The sequence below is a fragment of the Pseudophryne corroboree genome, chromosome 6 (genome assembly GCF_028390025.1).
Source record: "Pseudophryne corroboree isolate aPseCor3 chromosome 6, aPseCor3.hap2, whole genome shotgun sequence".
In the NCBI taxonomy this organism is placed as follows: domain Eukaryota; kingdom Metazoa; phylum Chordata; class Amphibia; order Anura; family Myobatrachidae; genus Pseudophryne; species Pseudophryne corroboree.
Window position 1 is genome coordinate 238,778,607 of NC_086449.1, and position 19,115 is coordinate 238,797,721.

At 46.0% G+C, this 19,115-nt stretch overlaps 1 protein-coding gene across 1 annotated transcript in view; it reads left to right on the forward strand.

Annotated features, from left to right (window-relative positions):
* The window catches only part of RHCG (Rh family C glycoprotein), a 135,877-nt gene that overhangs the window by 91,416 nt on the left and 25,346 nt on the right, over positions 1 to 19,115 (forward strand). The window contains exon 4 of the mRNA XM_063930395.1: positions 7,390 to 7,537. Coding sequence (XP_063786465.1) covers positions 7,390 to 7,537 — 148 coding nt within the window. The remainder of the gene's footprint in view (positions 1 to 7,389; positions 7,538 to 19,115) is intronic.

A 19,115-nucleotide genomic window follows, 5' to 3' on the forward strand; every position in this document is an offset into this window, starting at 1 on the left:
GGTGTGCATAACAGTTCAGACACCAGTACACTCCTGTTGAAATTTTGTGGGAATATGGAGCATACCCCTCAAAATACGTTGCAACAGGTGGTCGATCAGGTGCAGGTCCTGATTCGACAATTTAATGATTTATCCATTAAAATGCACACCTCCCAGGCCGCTGGCGGAACTCCCGCAGCAGCAGCAGCACCTTCAGGGGTTAAGGAGCCGAAAGTAAATCTCCCGGATCGTTTTTCTGGAGATCGCTCGCAGTTCTTTTGTTTCAAGGAGAGCTGCAAGCTGTACTTCCGGCTTAGGCCTCAGTCTTCAGGGTCGGAGATTCAGCGGGTGGGCATAGTGATTTCCTTGCTACAAGGAGACCCACAGGTCTGGGCATATGGGTTGCAGCCTGACTGTCCGTCGCTTAAAAGTGTTGATGCTTTTTTTACGGCACTGGGCATGTTGTATGATGACCCTGACAAGACGGCCTCAGCCGAGGCTCAGATTTCGATCCTTAAGCAAGGGCGAAGGCCAGTTGAGGTTTACTGTACGGAGTTTCGGAGGTTGGCCCATGATACCCAGTGGAATGACCCAGCCCTGAGACACCAGTACCGAAGAGGTCTTTCTAACCAGATAAAAGACCAACTGGTACAATATCCCTTGCCTGATAGCTTGGATCAGCTCATGCAGTTATCCATCCGGGTGGATAGACGGCTGAGAGAGCGTAGGCTTGAAAGGGAGACCGAGGTTTCCTTCTTTCCCAAGGGAACCTCAGACTCTGAGGAATTTTCCGAGGAGCCTATGCAGATTGGGGCTACCCGCCTCTCCTCGCGTGAGAAGACGCGGAGGAGACAGCAGGGGTTGTGTTTGTACTGTGGGAATAAAGGTCATGTGGTAGTATCATGCCCAGAAAAGCCGGAAAACTTCAGGGCCTGAGGGTGATGGGAAATATCCTGTCAGGCCAGAAGTCAGAATTTGCCAAGAAGACTTTTATCATTCCGGTGACCTTAAAGATCCTCGGTCAAACTGTCAAGACTGAGGCCTTTGTGGACAGTGGGGCCGACGGGGTTTTTATGGACCGCCAATTCGCCCTGAAACACTCTGTTCCCTTAGTACCCTTGGCATCGGAAATTGAGATTTGTGGGTTAAACGGGGAACCATTATCCCAAGGTAAAATTACCTCTTGCACTAGCCAGATTTCTTTGTTTATTGGAGCCACACACTCTGAAAAATTGTCCTTTTATGTGACTGTCTGTACTTTTGCCCCATTGGTGTTGGGGTTACCCTGGTTAAGGGCCCACAATCCTCAATTTGACTGGGTCTCTGGGGAGATTCTTAGTTGGGGTACTGATTGTTTCAGGAGTTGCTTGAGCCTTCCAGTCAGGCTCTCGCAGCTAAGTTTGCCAGGATTGCCAGGGTGTTATGCAGATTTTGCGGACGTGTTCTCCAAAAAAGTTGCAGAGGTACTACCTCCCCATCGCCCCTATGACTGTGCCATTGATTTGTTGCCAAATGCTAAGCTTCCCAAGAGCAGGTTGTACTCCCTGTCACGTCCTGAGACTCAGGCTATGGCAGAGTACATTCAGGAGAACTTGGCTAAGGGATTTATCAGACCTTCACAGTCTCCAGTTGGGTCGGATTTCTTCTTCGTGGGTAAAAAGGACGGTTCGTTGCGACCCTGCATCGACTTCAGGGAATTGAACCGTATCACGATTAAAAACTCATACCCACTGCCTCTCATTTTGGTCTTGTTTGACCAGCTTCGTACTGCCACCATTTTTTCTAAGATTGACCTACGCGGGGCGTACAATCTAATCCGAATAAGAGAGGGGGATGAATGGAAGACTGCCTTTAATACCCACTCAGGGCATTATGAATATTTGGTGATGCCTTTTGGGCTCTGTAATGCCCCGGCAGTCTTCCAGGATTTCATGAACGATGTACTCAGGGAATATTTGGATAGATTCTTAGTTGTATACTTAGATGACATCCTAATCTTCTCCCATTCCCTGGAGGAACATCGGAAGCATGTACGCTTAGTCCTCCAGAAACTCAGAGACCACCGGCTTGGGGCGAAGCTGGAGAAGTGCGAATTTGAAGTTCAGCAAATCGCATTTCTAGGATATATTATCTCCCCAGAAGGTTTCCAAATGGAGGGTTCCAAGGTACAGGCAGTCCTGGATTGGGTGCAGCCCACTAGTTTGAAGGCGCTTCAGCGTTTCCTGGGCTTTGCAAATTTTTATAGACGATTTATCGCTGGATTTTCGTCTATAGTGGCGCCCTTGGTGGCACTCACTAAGAAAGGGGCGGATGTTGCTCACTGGTCTTGTGAGGCTAAAGCGGCTTTTGCCCGTCTCAAAAGGGCATTTGTCTCGGCCAAGGTGCTGCGACACCCAGATCCAGAGCGTCCTTTTGTGGTGGAGGTGGATGCCTCTGAGATGGGTATTGGGGCAGTGCTCTCTCAGATGGGAGTGTCTGATAATCGCCTTCATCCCTGTGCTTACTTTTCCCGTAAATTTTTGCCTGCCGAGATGAATTATGACGTGGGTAACCGGGAATTGTTGGCTATTAAGGATGCACTCGAGGAGTGGAGACACTGGCTTGAGGGGGCTAAGTTTGTGGTCTCAATTCTCACCGACCACAAGAATCTGGCATATTTAGAGTCAGCGAAGCATCTCAATGCCAGGCAGGCACGATGGGCTTTGTTTTTTGCTCGCTTTCATTTTTTTTATAACATATCGCCCTGGGTCAAAAATGATCAAAGCTGATGCGCTCTCGCGGAGTTTTGCTCCAATCCAGGAGACCACCGAGGAGCCGTTGCCCATTGTGTCCCCATCATGTATTAAAGTGGGCATTACCCAGGACCTCTTGTCATTAGTCCTTAGAGCACAGGAGCAGGCTCCTCCAGACCTTCCGGTAGGTCTTTTGTTTGTGCCTCCTAAGTTAAGACAGCGAGTGTTCCTGGAATTCCATGCCAAGAAGTCGGCAGGTCACCCGGGTATTGCCAGAACTCGGGAGTTGCTATCTAGGACGGTGTGGTGGCCCTCGGTGGCTAAGGATGTGGATCAGTGGGTTCGGGCATGTGACATCTGTGCCCGAAATAAGACTCCTAGAGGGGTTCCTGTTGGCCCATTACATCCACTCTCTATCCCATCTAAGCCATGGACCCACATTTCAATGGATTTTGTGGTGGACTTGCCCAAATCCTCGGGGATGACAGCCATCTGGGTTGTCGTTGACAGGTTTTCGAAGATGGCGCACTTCGTTCCACTGGTTGGGCTGCCATCGGCCAGACGCCTGTCTGAATTATTTATGCTGCATGTTGTGCGTCTCCACGGGTTGCCACTTGATGTGGTCTCTGACCGCGGATCCCAGTTTGTGGCCAAATTCTGGAGGGCATTTTGTTCCGATCTCCAGATTTCTGTCAGCTTGTCGTCAGGCTACCATCCGCAGTCTAATGGGCAGACTGAAAGGGTGAACCAGTCCTTGGAGCAGTTCCTCAGGTGTTATGTCTCCAAGTGTCAGACTGACTGGGTTGCTCATCTGTCCATGGCGGAGTTTGCCTATAACAACGCGGCTCACTCTGCTACAGGGATCTCTCCCTTCCTTTGTGTGTATGGGCATCATCCTAAGGCCAATTCTTTTGACCCCCTGGACTCCACGCCTGGTGGTTCCTCTGTGGTTTCGGTCCTTAGAGGTATTTGGAGGAAAGTGAAGAAAGCCCTTGTGTCTGTGTCATTAGTGACCAAAAGGGTTTTTGATAAGCGGAAAAGACCCTGCAGCTTCAAATTAGGAGACTTCGTCTGGTTGTCTACCAAGAATTTAAAGTTGAGACAGCCATCTCATAAGTTAGGCCCCCGGTTCATCGGCCCTTATAAGATCACCAGGGTAATCAATCCGGTGGCATTTCAGTTAGACCTGCCCCGTTCTTTGGGTATCAATAAAACATTTCATTGTTCCCTTTTAAAACGGACGATTAGTAATCCTTCTTCCAGTGGAAGACCTTCTCCTCTTCTGATACGTGGCCAGAAGGAGTTTGTTGTTGAAAGGATTCTTGACTCCAAGATGGTTCGGGGTCGGCTGTCATTTTTGGTGCACTGGAAGGGGTATGGCCCGGAGGAGCGGTCGTGGGTGCGCAGTTGTGATCTTCATGCCCCCAGACTGATACGCTCTTTCTTCTCGCAGTTCCCCGATAAACCCGGTGGTAGGGGTTCTTTGACCCCTCGTCAGAGGGGGGGTACTGTTAGGGTCTCCTGCCCTGTGCTGCCACGTCGTCATGGCAACCGGGAGACAAGTGCTAGCGGAGTAACCTGAGCGCTGCTGATACTCCGGTTCGGGTCTTTTGCTGTGCAGTGGTTACAGGCTCTGTGCACGGCAGGGGATCCGGTGCTGGTTTTTGTGCTCACAGTCTGTGAGGTCTGAGTGGGGCGTGGACAGCACCTGCTTTATAAGGCCTCTTCTCAGGTTAAGCAGATGCTGCTGAATCTTTGTTGGTTAGTCAGTTCCTGAAAGTTAGCCAGTACTGTGTAGCTTTGTATTTGTTGTTGCTTACTGCAAATAGGCCTGGGGATTTGGTACTACACTCTGCCAATCCAGACCTAGCAGTAAGACTGGAGTCAGTCGTTTAACCTGCTGGGGTTCTTTTGCTACTCTGTGAACTTAGCAGGTTTGCGGCTGTATTCTCAGACTGCCTGCCTAAATCCTGTCTCACTGTGCAAGGTGTTCAGGTATTCAGTTTAGTGACAGTAAGCTGAACCTGTGCACTGCAAGTGAGGATTAGGATTGTGAAGACTCTCCTTGTGTCTATCATTCCATCTCTGACCAAGGAGTTTACTGCCACACCCGTTGGTAACCCTTTAGGGTTTTGCTGTTGCCCTTAGCAACAGCATTTCGGGTTCTCTACGTATTAAAACACATCTTGCTTTTTTCATCTGAGCATTCCTAATAATAGATAGACACCCAGTTTCTTAGCCTCTGGGCTTTTCTGTTCACTTTGTGTTTATTTTGTTACCCTATCACCTTCTGTGTACGTAATGTCATATTCTCCAGTCTGTCTGTGAGTTCATTTGTTTTGCATCCCTATCCGTTCAGACACCAGTACATTCCTGCAGGCACTGGTGTGCATAACAGTTCTGACACCAGTACATTCCTGCAGGCACTGGTGTGCATAACAGTTCAGACACCAGTACATTCCTGCAGGCACTGGTGTGCATAACAACCATATTGTGCCACACACTGAAATGCCCATGATACATTATGCCCTACAGTAAAGCTTCTAATTACTTTTAAATTACCTGCTCTTTGCCAGTGGTGTCACACACTAAGTGTCATGCTCATTGCCAAGGATTTCATGGGCTGGGTATCTTGCTCATTGACAGGCGTTTCATGTTCTGGGATTCATGCTTGTTGCCAGGGGTTTCATGCTCTGGGGCGGGTGTCATGCTCGTTGCCAGGGGTAACGCTCATTGCCAGAGGTAATACTCATTGTCAGGGGTGTGTAATGCTAGTTGCTAGGGTTAATGCTAGTTGCCAGGGGTGTGTAATGCTAGTTGCCATGGGTATGAAATGCTAGTTGCCAGGGGAAATGTTCATTGTCAGGGGTGTGTATAGCCAGCCCCAGCAACAACTAGAGAGGAAAGAAATTGGTCTAGGATGTCAGAAACATTACTCCTTACTGTACAAAAGAACAAAGATAAACTGTTTGTCAGGATTAAGCCCACAAGAGACTTTTTTGTTGAAGTTTCTATGCTAACATGTACATACATCAGTTTCAGTCTGCTGTTATCTGGAGAGACTACTCTACAGTGAAATATTAATGTACTAGTCCAAGCTTTCATGTACCAGTCCAAATATTCAAGGCCAGCCAACTCCAGCCAGCCCACTCCCCCGCCAGCTGCCCTGGCCGCCTGCTCGCTTCCCCTCTCCTCCCTGCCAATAGTACTCCGCTCTGGGGGAGGAGTTTCGTGAAATGATGTGTTTGAGTCGTGACATCACGACGCAATGCATCATTTCGTGAATCCCCGCTCCTAGAGTGGAGTACTATTGACAGAGAGGAGGGAGAGCAGTCGGGCCAGGGGAAAAGTCGCACGGTCGCCCGCTGGTAAAAACAACACTACTAACAGTTGCAGGGGAAGTCTGCGCATGCATAGTCAGCTAAGACCGCACAAGCACAGAGGCCACTTCCAGTTGAGGGTTCTGGCAATGACTGCAGGCCAGGCACCAATATCAGGAATGCATTGCATTACATTCCAGATATTGGTAAATCAGCCAGCATTGTATCCTCCATAGAAATCTACGGGTGGATGTGGCTCTGGGCAGCAATGGAGGAATTACAGCAGGTATTGTAGATATCTGCTGCAGTCCCTCCTTACATTTGGGGGATACGTAATATTTGCTGCTAACCCCCGAAAATGGGTGTTTTCAGTATATATATATATATATATATATATATATATATAAAACAATGATGAGTGGGCCCCTGGAGCAGTGCTTTACACAGAATATTTAGACATTCATGACAGGCATGATGTTATCTCGGAAGCTGTTACCTACAGTAAATACTTCAATCAGAACAACAGAAGCAGATTTCTTCTTCACTTCAGACATTTAACCCTGGTTGACACCAGATATTTCTACTACCAAATTACCATATTAATAATGAAACCATATTGAGAAAAGGCTATAAAAATTGTTTTATGTTAGGTGTTGCTAACCTACTGTCTAATTATTCTGAAGCTGTAATAAAACAAGGTGTAAACTTTTTAGTACTTTGGGAGCGGTTACTTGGTAATTTCTTAGAATTTGTTACTGCAATTTCTTTTTCACTTAATATAATTATTGAAATCATCACAAACAATAGAAGAAAATAGAAATAAAATAAACATATAAATCATAACATATAATGTGTTAATGGATAAGGAAAAAGATAAATAAAACAAAAGAAAATGAAGAACAGACAAAATAAAGAAGTAGAGGTGGCAGACTATTATTCTGGGAACACAGTGAATACACAAAGTAAATATATTTACTTACAGTATACTTACATGAGATATACAGTATACAACCTCAGAAAAAACTGTCCATATTAAGTCTGTGCACCTTTGAGATTCTAATAAGCCGATTGCAGATCTTCTGCTAAGAACATCGACAGAAGTAAATGGCAAAGAGGAAAGTCAGAGTTCTAAGTAATGGGTGTGATACGAATTACCAGAGGATGGGATGCCGGCGGTCATAGCACCAACACCGGCATCTCTATATTTGGAGCGCCGGCATCCCGACCGCCGGCATCCTAGACCAGATCCCCTAGGTAATATAGCAGGGGTATCACTAGACAGGGAATGCTGTCTCTTAACATTATGTACAATATGTAATGTTGATGTCCTAACTGTGAACCGCCATTTCTGACTACAGGTTGTTGATGCTGGTGGCTCTATGATTATCCACACGTTTGGGGCATATTTTGGATTGACAGTGTCTTGGATCTTAAACCGTCCACATTTGAAACAATATAACAACAAAGACGTATCAGCGTATACCTCCGATCTGTTCTCCATGATTGGTGAGTTACTTTGTCTCACATTTACAAATATTGTTTCTTCCATATGTGAGGCAGATGGGTGTCAGATAAATAATGGTTAAAGTCCTTGTGTCATGGACACATCCGTAACAAGGCCTGGCGCTACCCACTCAGCAAAGGAATGCAGTGCAGGGAGGCGCTGTGCTGGATAGGCGCTCTCCCTGCTCTGCTTCCCTGTGCTGAGTTCCCCTGCTGCTTCTGCCGGCTGCCGCTGCTCTTGTCACACTACAGTTACAGGCAGCGGTGCCGGCAGCTTGAAGAGTCTGCACCCCCTCTCCCTTCAGCAGTGTTATGGATGGAAAAAAGGGTGGGGCTAAATAGCAGGAGGGGTGGGGCTACATGGAGCAGAGGGGCGGAGCTACAGGGGACCAGGTTGTTGTGTTTGAAGAGAGAGAGAGGATGCTGCTCCTGATCTGGCCAGACAGACTTAGGTGAGTGGAGGGAAAGAGAGAGTGAGTGAGAGAAAGTGTGTGTGTGTGTGTGTGTGTGTGTGTGTGTGTGTGGTGGGGGGTGAATTATGGCACTAATATTGGGGGTATTATGTATAACTACTACTGGGGCACTATATTTCTAAGTGGCACTACTACTGGGGGCACTGTGTATAAGCAGCATAACCACTGGGGGCACTGTGTATCAGTGGCACTACTTCTGGGGGCACTTTGTGTGTAAGTGACACTACTACTGGAGGCACTACTACTGGGATCGCTCCTACTGGGAGCACTATGCGTGTCAGCGGTGCTACTACTGGGGGCATTGTGCGTGTCAGCGGCACTCCTACTTGGGGCACTATGCGTGTCAGCGGCGCTTCAACTGGGGGCACTATGCGTACAAGCGGCGCTACTACTGGAGGCACTATGCGTACAAGCGGCTCTACTACTGGGGGCACTATGTGTGTCAGCGGCACTCCTACTGGGGGCACTATGCATCTCAGCGGCTCTACTACTGGGGGCACTATGCGTGTAATCAGCGCTACTACTTGGAGCACTATGCGTGTAATCAGCGCTACTACTGGGGGCACTATGCGTGTAATCAGCGCTACTACTGGGGGCACTATACGTGTAATCAGCGCTACTACTGGGGGCACTATGTGTACAAGCAGCGCTACTACTGGGGGCACTATGCATGTAATCGGCGCTACTACTGGGGGCACTATGTGTATAAGCGGCGCTGCTACTGGGGGCACTATGCATGTAATCGGCGCTACTATTGGGGGCACTATGCGTGTAATCGGTGCTACTACTGGGGGCACTTTGTGTACAAGCAGCGCTACTACTGGGGGCACTATGCATGTAATCAGCGCTACTACGGGGGGCACTATGTGTACAAGCAGCGCTACTACTGGGGGCACTATGCATGTAATCGGCGCTACTACTGGGGGCACTATGTGTATAAGCGGCGCTGCTACTGGGGGCACTATGCATGTAATCGGCGCTACTATTGGGGGCACTATGTGTGTAATCAGTGCTACTACTGGGGGCACTGTGCGTATAAGCGGCACTTCTGCGTGCGGTGTAATGTTAATAGGATTGTGCTACTGTGTGGATTAATTTGAAATGGGGTACTGTTGTGTGGCCACGCCTCTTTCTTGTGAGACCACATACCTTTTCTTTACTGCGTGCTGTTCCTCTGTAAAGTATGGGAGGACGCAAATGTATAATTTACAGGGGGTGCCGAACACCCTAGCACCAGCCCTGCCCATAACATTGACTGATTAACTGCACAGTGAATGCAGCCTCTATGCCAGGGATGGGGAACCTTCGGCCCTCCAGCTGTTGTTGAACTACACATCCCAGCATGCCCCGCAACAGTTTTAGCATGGCCAAATAGCAAAACTGTAGCAAGGCATGCTGGTATGTGTAGTTCAACAACAGCTGGAGGGCCGAAGGTTCCCCATCCCTGCTCTATGCAGTATCAGTAAATTAGTATGCAGTATGTAGTGATATCACAGATGCATGTGGCACATAGAAGAATTGTCATCAATATTGCTTCAGCTCTAAAAATGGGTTCAATAATCATATACAGATTGTCATTTTATTGAGAAAGCTGCTCCGTACAATTGTATAGCTTGCACATTATAAATGTTACTTCAGTGCTGATTGGTTGCCATGGGCAACTTCTCCACTGGCTCACTTCGCCGCCCTTTTCACTGCTTCATGAATAGACCCCAGAATCTGGTGTTTACTTTATCTCTCTCCACTTTAACACTCTCCAAGGCTTAGTGCATCTGCCCCTTATTGAACACAAAGTACAAAAGATTTTCTAGTACCGTATTTGGTTTCTTCCGCAGGCTCAGGACACAGCAATATATAAAATAGGAGCTGCCATTTCCTCCATATCACATAGGGCCTGATTCCAATTCACATGCTTCTGTGTCCGTTTTTCAGTTTCGGCTGCGCCATAATACTTACTTCCCAGTGACGTGCGGTGAGGTCAGTGGCTGGGGAGGAACTGGCAGATAACCCCCCCGCCCCCACCATAGAGGGAAAAAAAAGTGTAGTCCCCCACACATCACTAAAACCAGCACCAGGCAGAACCAGCCAGGGAAGATAATGCCATAGCATGGGAGACACTCAGTGTGGGGTCCCCTGCCATAACATTAATCAGCCCCCAAGCCAGTCAGCCCAGGGCTGGAATTCCTCGGAAAGTGGGGACCCCAAAAAATATTGATGCTATTGTCTAAAAAGCTCAACAAAGACTGTTTTTCCTACTGCAGATAAAAAAAATATAATCTCCCTCAGGGGTTGCTGATCCTGTTTTACTCGGCCATAATTGAGTCTGTGCTATGTTCATTGGTTATGGTCTGGTTTGGTTCAGCAACTGAACGTGAAAGGCTTAGGCTTCAAAACATTGTGAGAACTGCAGAAAGGATCATTGGGTTAGGTCTGCCATCTGTTTGGGAGCTGTACTTATCGAGGGTGAAGAAACGAGCCAGTAATATTGTAAAGGACCAGACACTGCTCCCTGTTTCAGTTACTCCCATCAGGCAGGTGCTATAGAGCGCACCCTGTAAAAACCCTTAGACACAAAATTATTATTTTTCCGCAGGCAATCCGCTTGTTAAATAACTGCTGAATTAGGCATTTCTCCCTTTAAAACATGGTTGTCTTACTATTGCTGCTATTATTTTTTTGTACCTGATTCTTTTTTTAAGAATGTATGCAGTGAATTTGTGTAAATTCCTGTGGCGTGCAGTTGTCCGGAGTCAAATTCCAGGTGTGCAGAAGTAGACCTGGTCAATAAACGTATTCTGATTCTGATTTTCATGTCAACCTTTTGTGTCTACCATGTTCATGCAACCTTTTGACCCTGTCGACCTTTTGTACAGTACCTGTCGACCTTTTGACTGTTGACCATATGGTGTCAACCTATTGACTGTTGACCTTCTGACTGTCGATCTGTTAATCCACACCCCATGGTTTCACCCATCTTGTTACACCTTTCACAGTAAGACCTGTACTTGGTAAAAATTGACAGGTAAACCCGTGTTGCGTGTCGGTGTGACAGGGTTGACCTGGGTTATGTGTGCTGGATCTGCAACCCTGGTCATGAGCAGTGTTTTTCCTGGGTCCATGCCTTAGTGTGAAAGCGGTATTAAAATAGGAGCTCATTGAGCACCTTTTACATAACCTGTGTAGAGTTCGATCCCAGGAATAACCCTGATAATTCCTAGGTCGCTGACCTGGCACACATAACTCGGGTGGACCCTACCACACTGATGTACGACCCGGGTTTACATGGCTAATTCCTGCATCAAAGGCTCATTGTGAGACCACAGAATAATTGGGTAATATACAAAATGTTTAAATTTGCACCATCTTAATAAATGTCCCATTTGATTAGTGACCTTCATTGCAATAGATCAGTGGCACATCTTTAATGGGTGCAGGGTGTGCTGTGAGGGGATATATAGTACTCCAGTGTGCCTACAGCAGGTCCCATCCCGATTTCATCTGCCTGGAGCTCTACGCTCTGGATGATTTTTTCAGAAAGCTGGAGCCGGTGCAGGTATTAGCACTGCAGTGCCGTAACTAGACATTTTAGCGCTGTGTGCAAGAAACGGCATTGGCACCCCCCCACCTCCCCTTATGTAAAATAGGGGCAGTGGGTGCAAAAATATATAGGGGCGTGGCTTCATTGGGAAGGGGAGTGGCCACAAAATAATACCAAGTCATATTACGGTGCACAGTAGTCTCCATTATTCAAATGACGCTGAACAGTAGCATCACTACCCCAGGTTGAGCCCCTTTTACACATTACGGCAGACAGCGTCCCCTTTTTACACATTACGGCAGCCAGTCCCCCTTATTACACATTACGGCAGACAGCGTCCCCCTTTTTACACATTACGGCAGACAGCGTCCCCCTTTTTACACATTACGGCACAAAAAGAAGAAAAGATTGTCTCTTTGTTGGCGCACAAAAGGAGAAAGAATGATTAAATCTAAGAAGTAACTTTTATTAGTAATCAATTAAAATAGATGTGAAATATATTTGGAAAAATATTTTATTAATAAAGATATTATATCAATTAAAAATGTTCACTGTGTCACTTGTTTCATTTACATTTATTAATTCTAAGGGTCCAGACCACTCGTAGCCTATATCCATCAATTGGTATAATTTTAAATAATGTGTCACTTTACAGGGGACCGAAAAGGAAGTTCGTGTGGAATGGGTCCACGTACAGAGAAAGTGTCCCGCAATATAATGCACTTTTTAAATGCAATATATTTCTATAACACCCCCCGTTCTGTGCTCATTTATACAGTTGATTGCTTGCCTGTTCTTAATACTAAAACAAGTTATAGGAACAGAACACTGTCATGATTGAAATCATACAGTGTTGCGATCCCCTTTTAAGTTGACACAATACTGTCACATGTGTTACTTGCCTATGACAAGGAGTTCCTATAATAAGGAAATTCATAAATATGATGGGGTAAATCAATGCATGATATGCTTGTATTCAAATGTCATACATCTGTCTTTTACAGTTTTATCCCATTAAAATATTGGCAGGAAGCCTTTAAGGAAAAACCACAATATTTCTTGTGATGGTTTTATATGTATATCATGTCCTTATTGTGTGTCAGATTTATAATGCAGTAATTGGTGATTTAATATCTCAAAAGATATCACAATGTGTAAGGGCAGGGGGTCACTGAAACCTATGCAATAAATAGCAACTTTTTTATTGCGGATGAAAGTACACCTGAAGTGTCTTTGCAGCGATGATTTAATATTTAATTAATCTCTCATATATCTCTCACTGAATAAGGGAACAACACCACTAAAACATATATACTGTTTTAATTTTGCACCTATACACCCAGCCGCACGCAGTTTTAATTATCATCAGCGTGTCACTGCAACGGCTGTTTTCAGATTTATAATGCAGTAATTGGTGATTTAATATCTCAAAAGATATCACAATGTGTAAGGGCAGGGGGTCACTGAAACCTATACAATAAATAGCAGCTTTTTATTGCGGATGAAAATACACCTGAAGTGTCTTTGCAGCGATGATTTAATATTCCCTCATGTATCTCTCACTGAGTAAGAGAACAACCCCACTGAAACATATATGCTGTTTTGATTTTACACCTATACACACAGCCGCACGTAGTTTTAATTATCATCAGCGTGTCACTGCAACGGCTGTTTTTATACTGATGATAATAATGATAATTAAAACTACGTGCGGCTGTGTGTATAGGTGTAAAATCAAAACAGCATATATGTTTCAGTGGGGTTGTTCTCTTACTCAGTGAGAGATACATGAGGGAATATTAAATCATCGCTGCAAAGACACTTCAGGTGTATTTTCATCCGCAATAAAAAGCTGCTATTTATTGTATAGGTTTCAGTGACCCCCTGCCCTTACACATTGTGATATCTTTTGAGATATTAAATCACCAATTACTGCATTATAAATCTGAAAACAGCCGTTGCAGTGACACGCTGATGATAATTAAAACTGCGTGCGGCTGGGTGTATAGGTGCAAAATTAAAACAGTATATATGTTTTAGTGGTGTTGTTCCCTTATTCAGTGAGAGATATATGAGAGATTAATTAAATATTAAATCATCGCTGCAAAGACACTTCAGGTGTACTTTCATCCGCAATAAAAAAGTTGCTATTTATTGCATAGGTTTCAGTGACCCCCTGCCCTTACACATTGTGATATCTTTTGAGATATTAAATCACCAATTACTGCATTATAAATCTGACACACAATAAGGACATGATATACATATAAAACCATCACAAGAAATATTGTGGTTTTTCCTTAAAGGCTTCCTGCCAATATTTTAATGGGATAAAACTGTAAAAGACAGATGTATGACATTTGAATACAAGCATATCATGCATTGATTTACCCCATCATATTTATGAATTTCCTTATTATAGGAACTCCTTGTCATAGGCAAGTAACACATGTGACAGTATTGTGTCAACTTAAAAGGGGATCGCAACACTGTATGATTTCAATCATGACAGTGTTCTGTTCCTATAACTTGTTTTAGTATTAAGAACAGGCAAGCAATCAACTGTATAAATGAGCACAGAACGGGGGGTGTTATAGAAATATATTGCATTTAAAAAGTGCATTATATTGCGGGACACTTTCTCTGTACGTGGACCCATTCCACACGAACTTCCTTTTCGGTCCCCTGTAAAGTGACACATTATTTAAAATTATACCAATTGATGGATATAGGCTACGAGTGGTCTGGACCCTTAGAATTAATAAATGTAAATGAAACAAGTGACACAGTGAACATTTTTAATTGATATAATATCTTTATTAATAAAATATTTTTCCAAATATATTTCACATCTATTTTAATTGATTACTAATAAAAGTTACTTCTTAGATTTAATCATTCTTTCTCCTTTTGTGCGCCAACAAAGAGACAATCTTTTCTTCTTTTTGTGTCTTCAACCTTATTGTCTATGGCGGCACCCCCAACATATAACAGTGAATTAATATCATAATGCATGTATTAATGGGGTTTTTTTCATTTAATAAAGAACATACATTGACCTTTTGACTGGTGCAGAAGTTTTCCCTTCCCCTTTGTCCCTTTTTGTTTACACATTACGGCAGACAGCGTCCCCTGTTTTACACATTACGGCAACCAGCGTCCCCCTTTTTACACATTACGGCAGACAGGCGTCCCTTTTTTTACACATTAGGGCAGGATAGATAGATAGATATACAGATAGATAGATAGATAGACAGACAGAATAGTTGATACTTACCATCTCTCCACTGGCTCAGGCAGTCAGGCTCCTCGGTGCTGGCAGCTCCGGAGGCAGGGAAAAAGGAGAAGGAGGGAGGGGGACTCCGGAGCCACAGCAGCACAGTGTAATTGGTAGCGGTGCCGCATGCAGCTGTCCCTCTCCTTCCGCATTGGCTGTCCGCCACCGCTGTAAATGCTGGGATGAGGGAAGTGCATCCCAGCATTCACTGCGGCGGCGGCCAGTCTATGTGGAAGGAAAAGGACAGCTGCAGCAGCGCCGCTACCAATTACATAGCGCTGCTGCGGCTCACTCCTTCCTCTTCCTTCTCACCTGCCCGGGACCTGCTCCTCGTCCTCTCCTCCTCCGGCACACACAGGCGGCTTGAAATGAGTCAATTTGACTCATTACAAGCTGATGACCTGGAATGCTGGCAGTTGCACCCTCAGGGCGACTGCGCTGTGTGCCAGGCACACCTGGCACACACGTAGTTACGGCTCTGTAGCACTGTGCCTGATCCTCTGCTATCTTCTTCACATGTGCCATCTTCCTGAATATCACACAGAACGTGGTGCCATCGGCAAATGGTGGTGGTGGAATTCACTGCCCATTGGACCCACAGATGTTAATGCGTCTCTGGAATAGATGAGATGTTCAAATAAACATAATATGGCTTTTGCAAATAATCATTTTATGCCACATTTACGTAGCAGGTGTACAAGATCTTTAATACATAGAGGTCACTACAGTGGACAGCTGTTTTTAAGTCATTATCTCCTATAGAAACTGTATTTTGATATCACTATTGCACAGGTTCTCAAACTTGGTCCTCAGGACCCCAAATGGTCAACGTTTTCCAGGTCACCCAGCAGGTGCTCCCTGACACCTTTTAAAAGGTCCACAGGTGGAGCTAATTATTTCACTTACACTGTGTGGGGTCCTGAGGAACAAGTTTGAACACCTGTGCATTACTGTATTGTGTAGAGCTCCTCTTAGGAGCTGTACCAAAATTAGAAAGTATGCCACCTAGTGGCAGGTTTTAATTCCTACAACAACAGAATTAAATGGCAGAGAAAAGTTCACCAGCACCAAGTCATACTTGCGTTCACTCCCGGAAGCTGTGGGAGGCTCACGATTTTTTTGGGTAGTCCCCCGCAGCCCAGGAAAGGTAGGTGACTCTCACGCATCCCACATAATCCCACCCGCTTCCTAGTGAGTAGACTTGGATAAGCATACCTCCCAACATTACCCTCTCCAGGAGGGACAAAATGCTCTGCTTCTGGACTTTTCTCTTAATTATTGCCGGCACCTGTGTTAAACAGGTTAATGGATAAAAAAGTTGTTTCACCACAGGTGCTGGCATTCATAAATTAAGAGGGAAGTCCAGGAGCAGAGTATTCTGTCCCTCCTGGAGAGGGTCATGTTGGGAGGTATGGGATAAGGATTAAATTAATACACTATCAGCACCCATCTGAAGGGGCACCCCCTACCCGCAGACCAGCGGATTGCAGTAATTTCCTTGTCTTGGACCCAGGGCCTATGACATAATAGTTTGTCCCTTCCCCCCGAAGTTGCTTGCTGCCAGGCTTCTCCCAGAGAACAGACTTAAAAGGTACTGTTGGCAAGTATGCACCAAGTATTTCAGGGAATTATGTAAAATCTGTTTACTCAAAGATAGCAGTGCAGGTAAAATAAATCAATTCAAAGAAAGTAGGATATTTTATACAAATACAAAAATTTTTCACAGTTGATGTAAAAATAAGATTTTACTTACCGATAAATCTATTTCTCGTAGTCCGTAGTGGATGCTGGGACTCCGTCAGGACCATGGGGATTAGCGGCTCCGCAGGAGACAGGGCACAAAAATAAAGCTTTAGGATCAGGTGGTGTGCACTGGCTCCTCCCCCTATGACCCTCCTCCAAGCCTTAGTTAGGATACTGTGCCCGGACGAGCGTACACAATAAGGAAGGATTTTGAATCCCGGGTAAGACTCATACCAGCCACACCAATCACACCGTACAACTTGTGATCTGAACCCAGTTAACAGTATGACAAACGTAGGAGCCTCTGAACAGACGGCTCACAACAATAACAACCCGATTTTTTTGTAACAATAACTATGTACAAGTATTGCAGACAATCCGCACTTGGGATGGGCGCCCAGCATCCACTACAGACTACGAGAAATAGATTTATCGGTAAGTAAAATCTTATTTTCTCTGACGTCCTAGTGGATGCTGGGACTCCGTCAGGACCATGGGGATTATACCAAAGCTCCCAAACGGGCGGGAGAGTGCGGATGACTCTGCAGCACCGAATGAGAGAACTCCAGGTCCTCTTTAGCCAGGGTATCAAATTTGTAGAATTTTACAAACGTGTTCTCCCCCGACCACGTAGCTGCTCGGCAGAGTTGTAATGCCGAGACCCCTCGGGCAGCCGCCCAGGATGAGCCCACCTTCCTTGTGGAATGGGCCTTGACAGATTTAGGCTGTGGCAGGCCTGCCACAGAATGTGCAAGTTGAATTGTGCTACAAATCCAACGAGCAATCGTCTGCTTAGAAGCAGGAGCACCCAGCTTGTTGGGTGCATACAGTATAAACAGCGAGTCAGATTTTCTGACTCCAGCCGTCCTTGAAATATATATTTTCAATGCCCGGACAACGTCCAGCAACTTGGAATCCTCCAAATCGCTAGTAGCCGCAGGCACCACAATAGGCTGGTTCAGGTGAAACGCTGACACCACCTTAGGCAGAAACTGAGGACGCGTCCGCAGTTCTGCCCTGTCCGAATGGAAAATCAGATATGGGCTTTTATACGATAAAGCCGCCAATTCTGATACTCTCCTGGCTGAAGCCAGGGCCAGTAGCATGGTTACTTTCCACGTAAGATATTTCAAATCCACCGATTTGAGTGGCTCAAACCAATGGGATTTGAGAAAATCCAAAACTACATTAAGGTCCCACGGAGCCACTGGGGGCACAACCGGGGGCTGTATATGTAGTACTCCTTTTACAAAAGTCTGGACTTCAGGAACTGAAGCCAATTCTTTCTGGAAGAAAATCGACAGGGCCGAAATTTGAACCTTAATGGACCCCAATTTGAGGCCCATAGACAATCCTGTTTGCAGGAAATGTAGGAATCGACCCAGTTGAAATTCCTCCGTGGGGGCCTTCCTGGCCTCACACCGCGCAACATATTTTCTCCAAATGCGGTGATAATGTTGTGCAGTCACCTCCTTCCTGGCTTTTACCAGTGTAGGAATGACCTCTTCCGGAATGCCTTTTTCCCTTAGAATTCGGCGTTCAACCGCCATGCCGTCAAACGCAGCCGCGGTAAGTCTTGGAATAGACACGGTCCCTGCTGAAGCAGGTCCCGTCTTAGAGGTAGAGGCCACGGATCTTCCGTGAGCATCTCCTGAAGTTCCCGGTACCAAGTTCTTCATGGCCAATCCGGAGCCACGAGTATCGTTCTTACTCCCCTTTGCCGTATAATTCTCAGTACTTTTGGTATGAGAGGCAGAGGAGGAAACACATACACTGACTGGAACACCCACGGTGTTACCAGAGCGTCCACAGCTATTGCCTGAGGGTCTCTTGACCTGGCGCAATACCTGTCCAGTTTTTTGTTGAGGCGAGACGCCATCATATCCACCTTTGGTTTTTCCCAACGGTTCACAATCATGTGGAAGACTTCTGGATGAAGTCCCCACTCTCCCGGGTGTAGATCGTGTCTGCTGAGGAAGTCTGCTTCCCAGTTGTCCACTCCCGGAATGAACACTGCTGACAGTGCTATCACATGATCTTCCGCCCAGCGAAGAATCCTTGCAGCTTCTGCCATTGCTCTCCTGCTTCTTGTGCCGCCCTGTCTGTTTACGTGGGCGACTGCCGTGATGTTGTCCGACTGGATCAACACCGGCTGACCCTGAAGCAGGGGTTTTGCCAGGCTTAGAGCATTGTAAATCGCTCTTAGCTCCAGTATATTTATGTGAAGAGACATCTCCAGGCTTGACCATACTCCCTGGAAGTTTCTTCCCTGTGTGACCGCTCCCCAGCCTCTCAGACTGGCATCCGTGGTCACCAGGACCCAGTCCTGTATGCCGAATCTGCGGCCCTCTAACAGATGAGCACTCTGCAACCACCACAGAAGAGACACCCTTGTCCGTGGCGATAAGGTTATCCGCTGATGCATCTGCAGATGCGATCCGGACCATTTGTCCAGCAGATCCCACTGAAAAGTTCGTGCGTGGAATCTGCCGAATGGAATCGCTTCGTAAGAAGCCACCATCTTTCCCAGGACTCTTGTGCATTGATGCA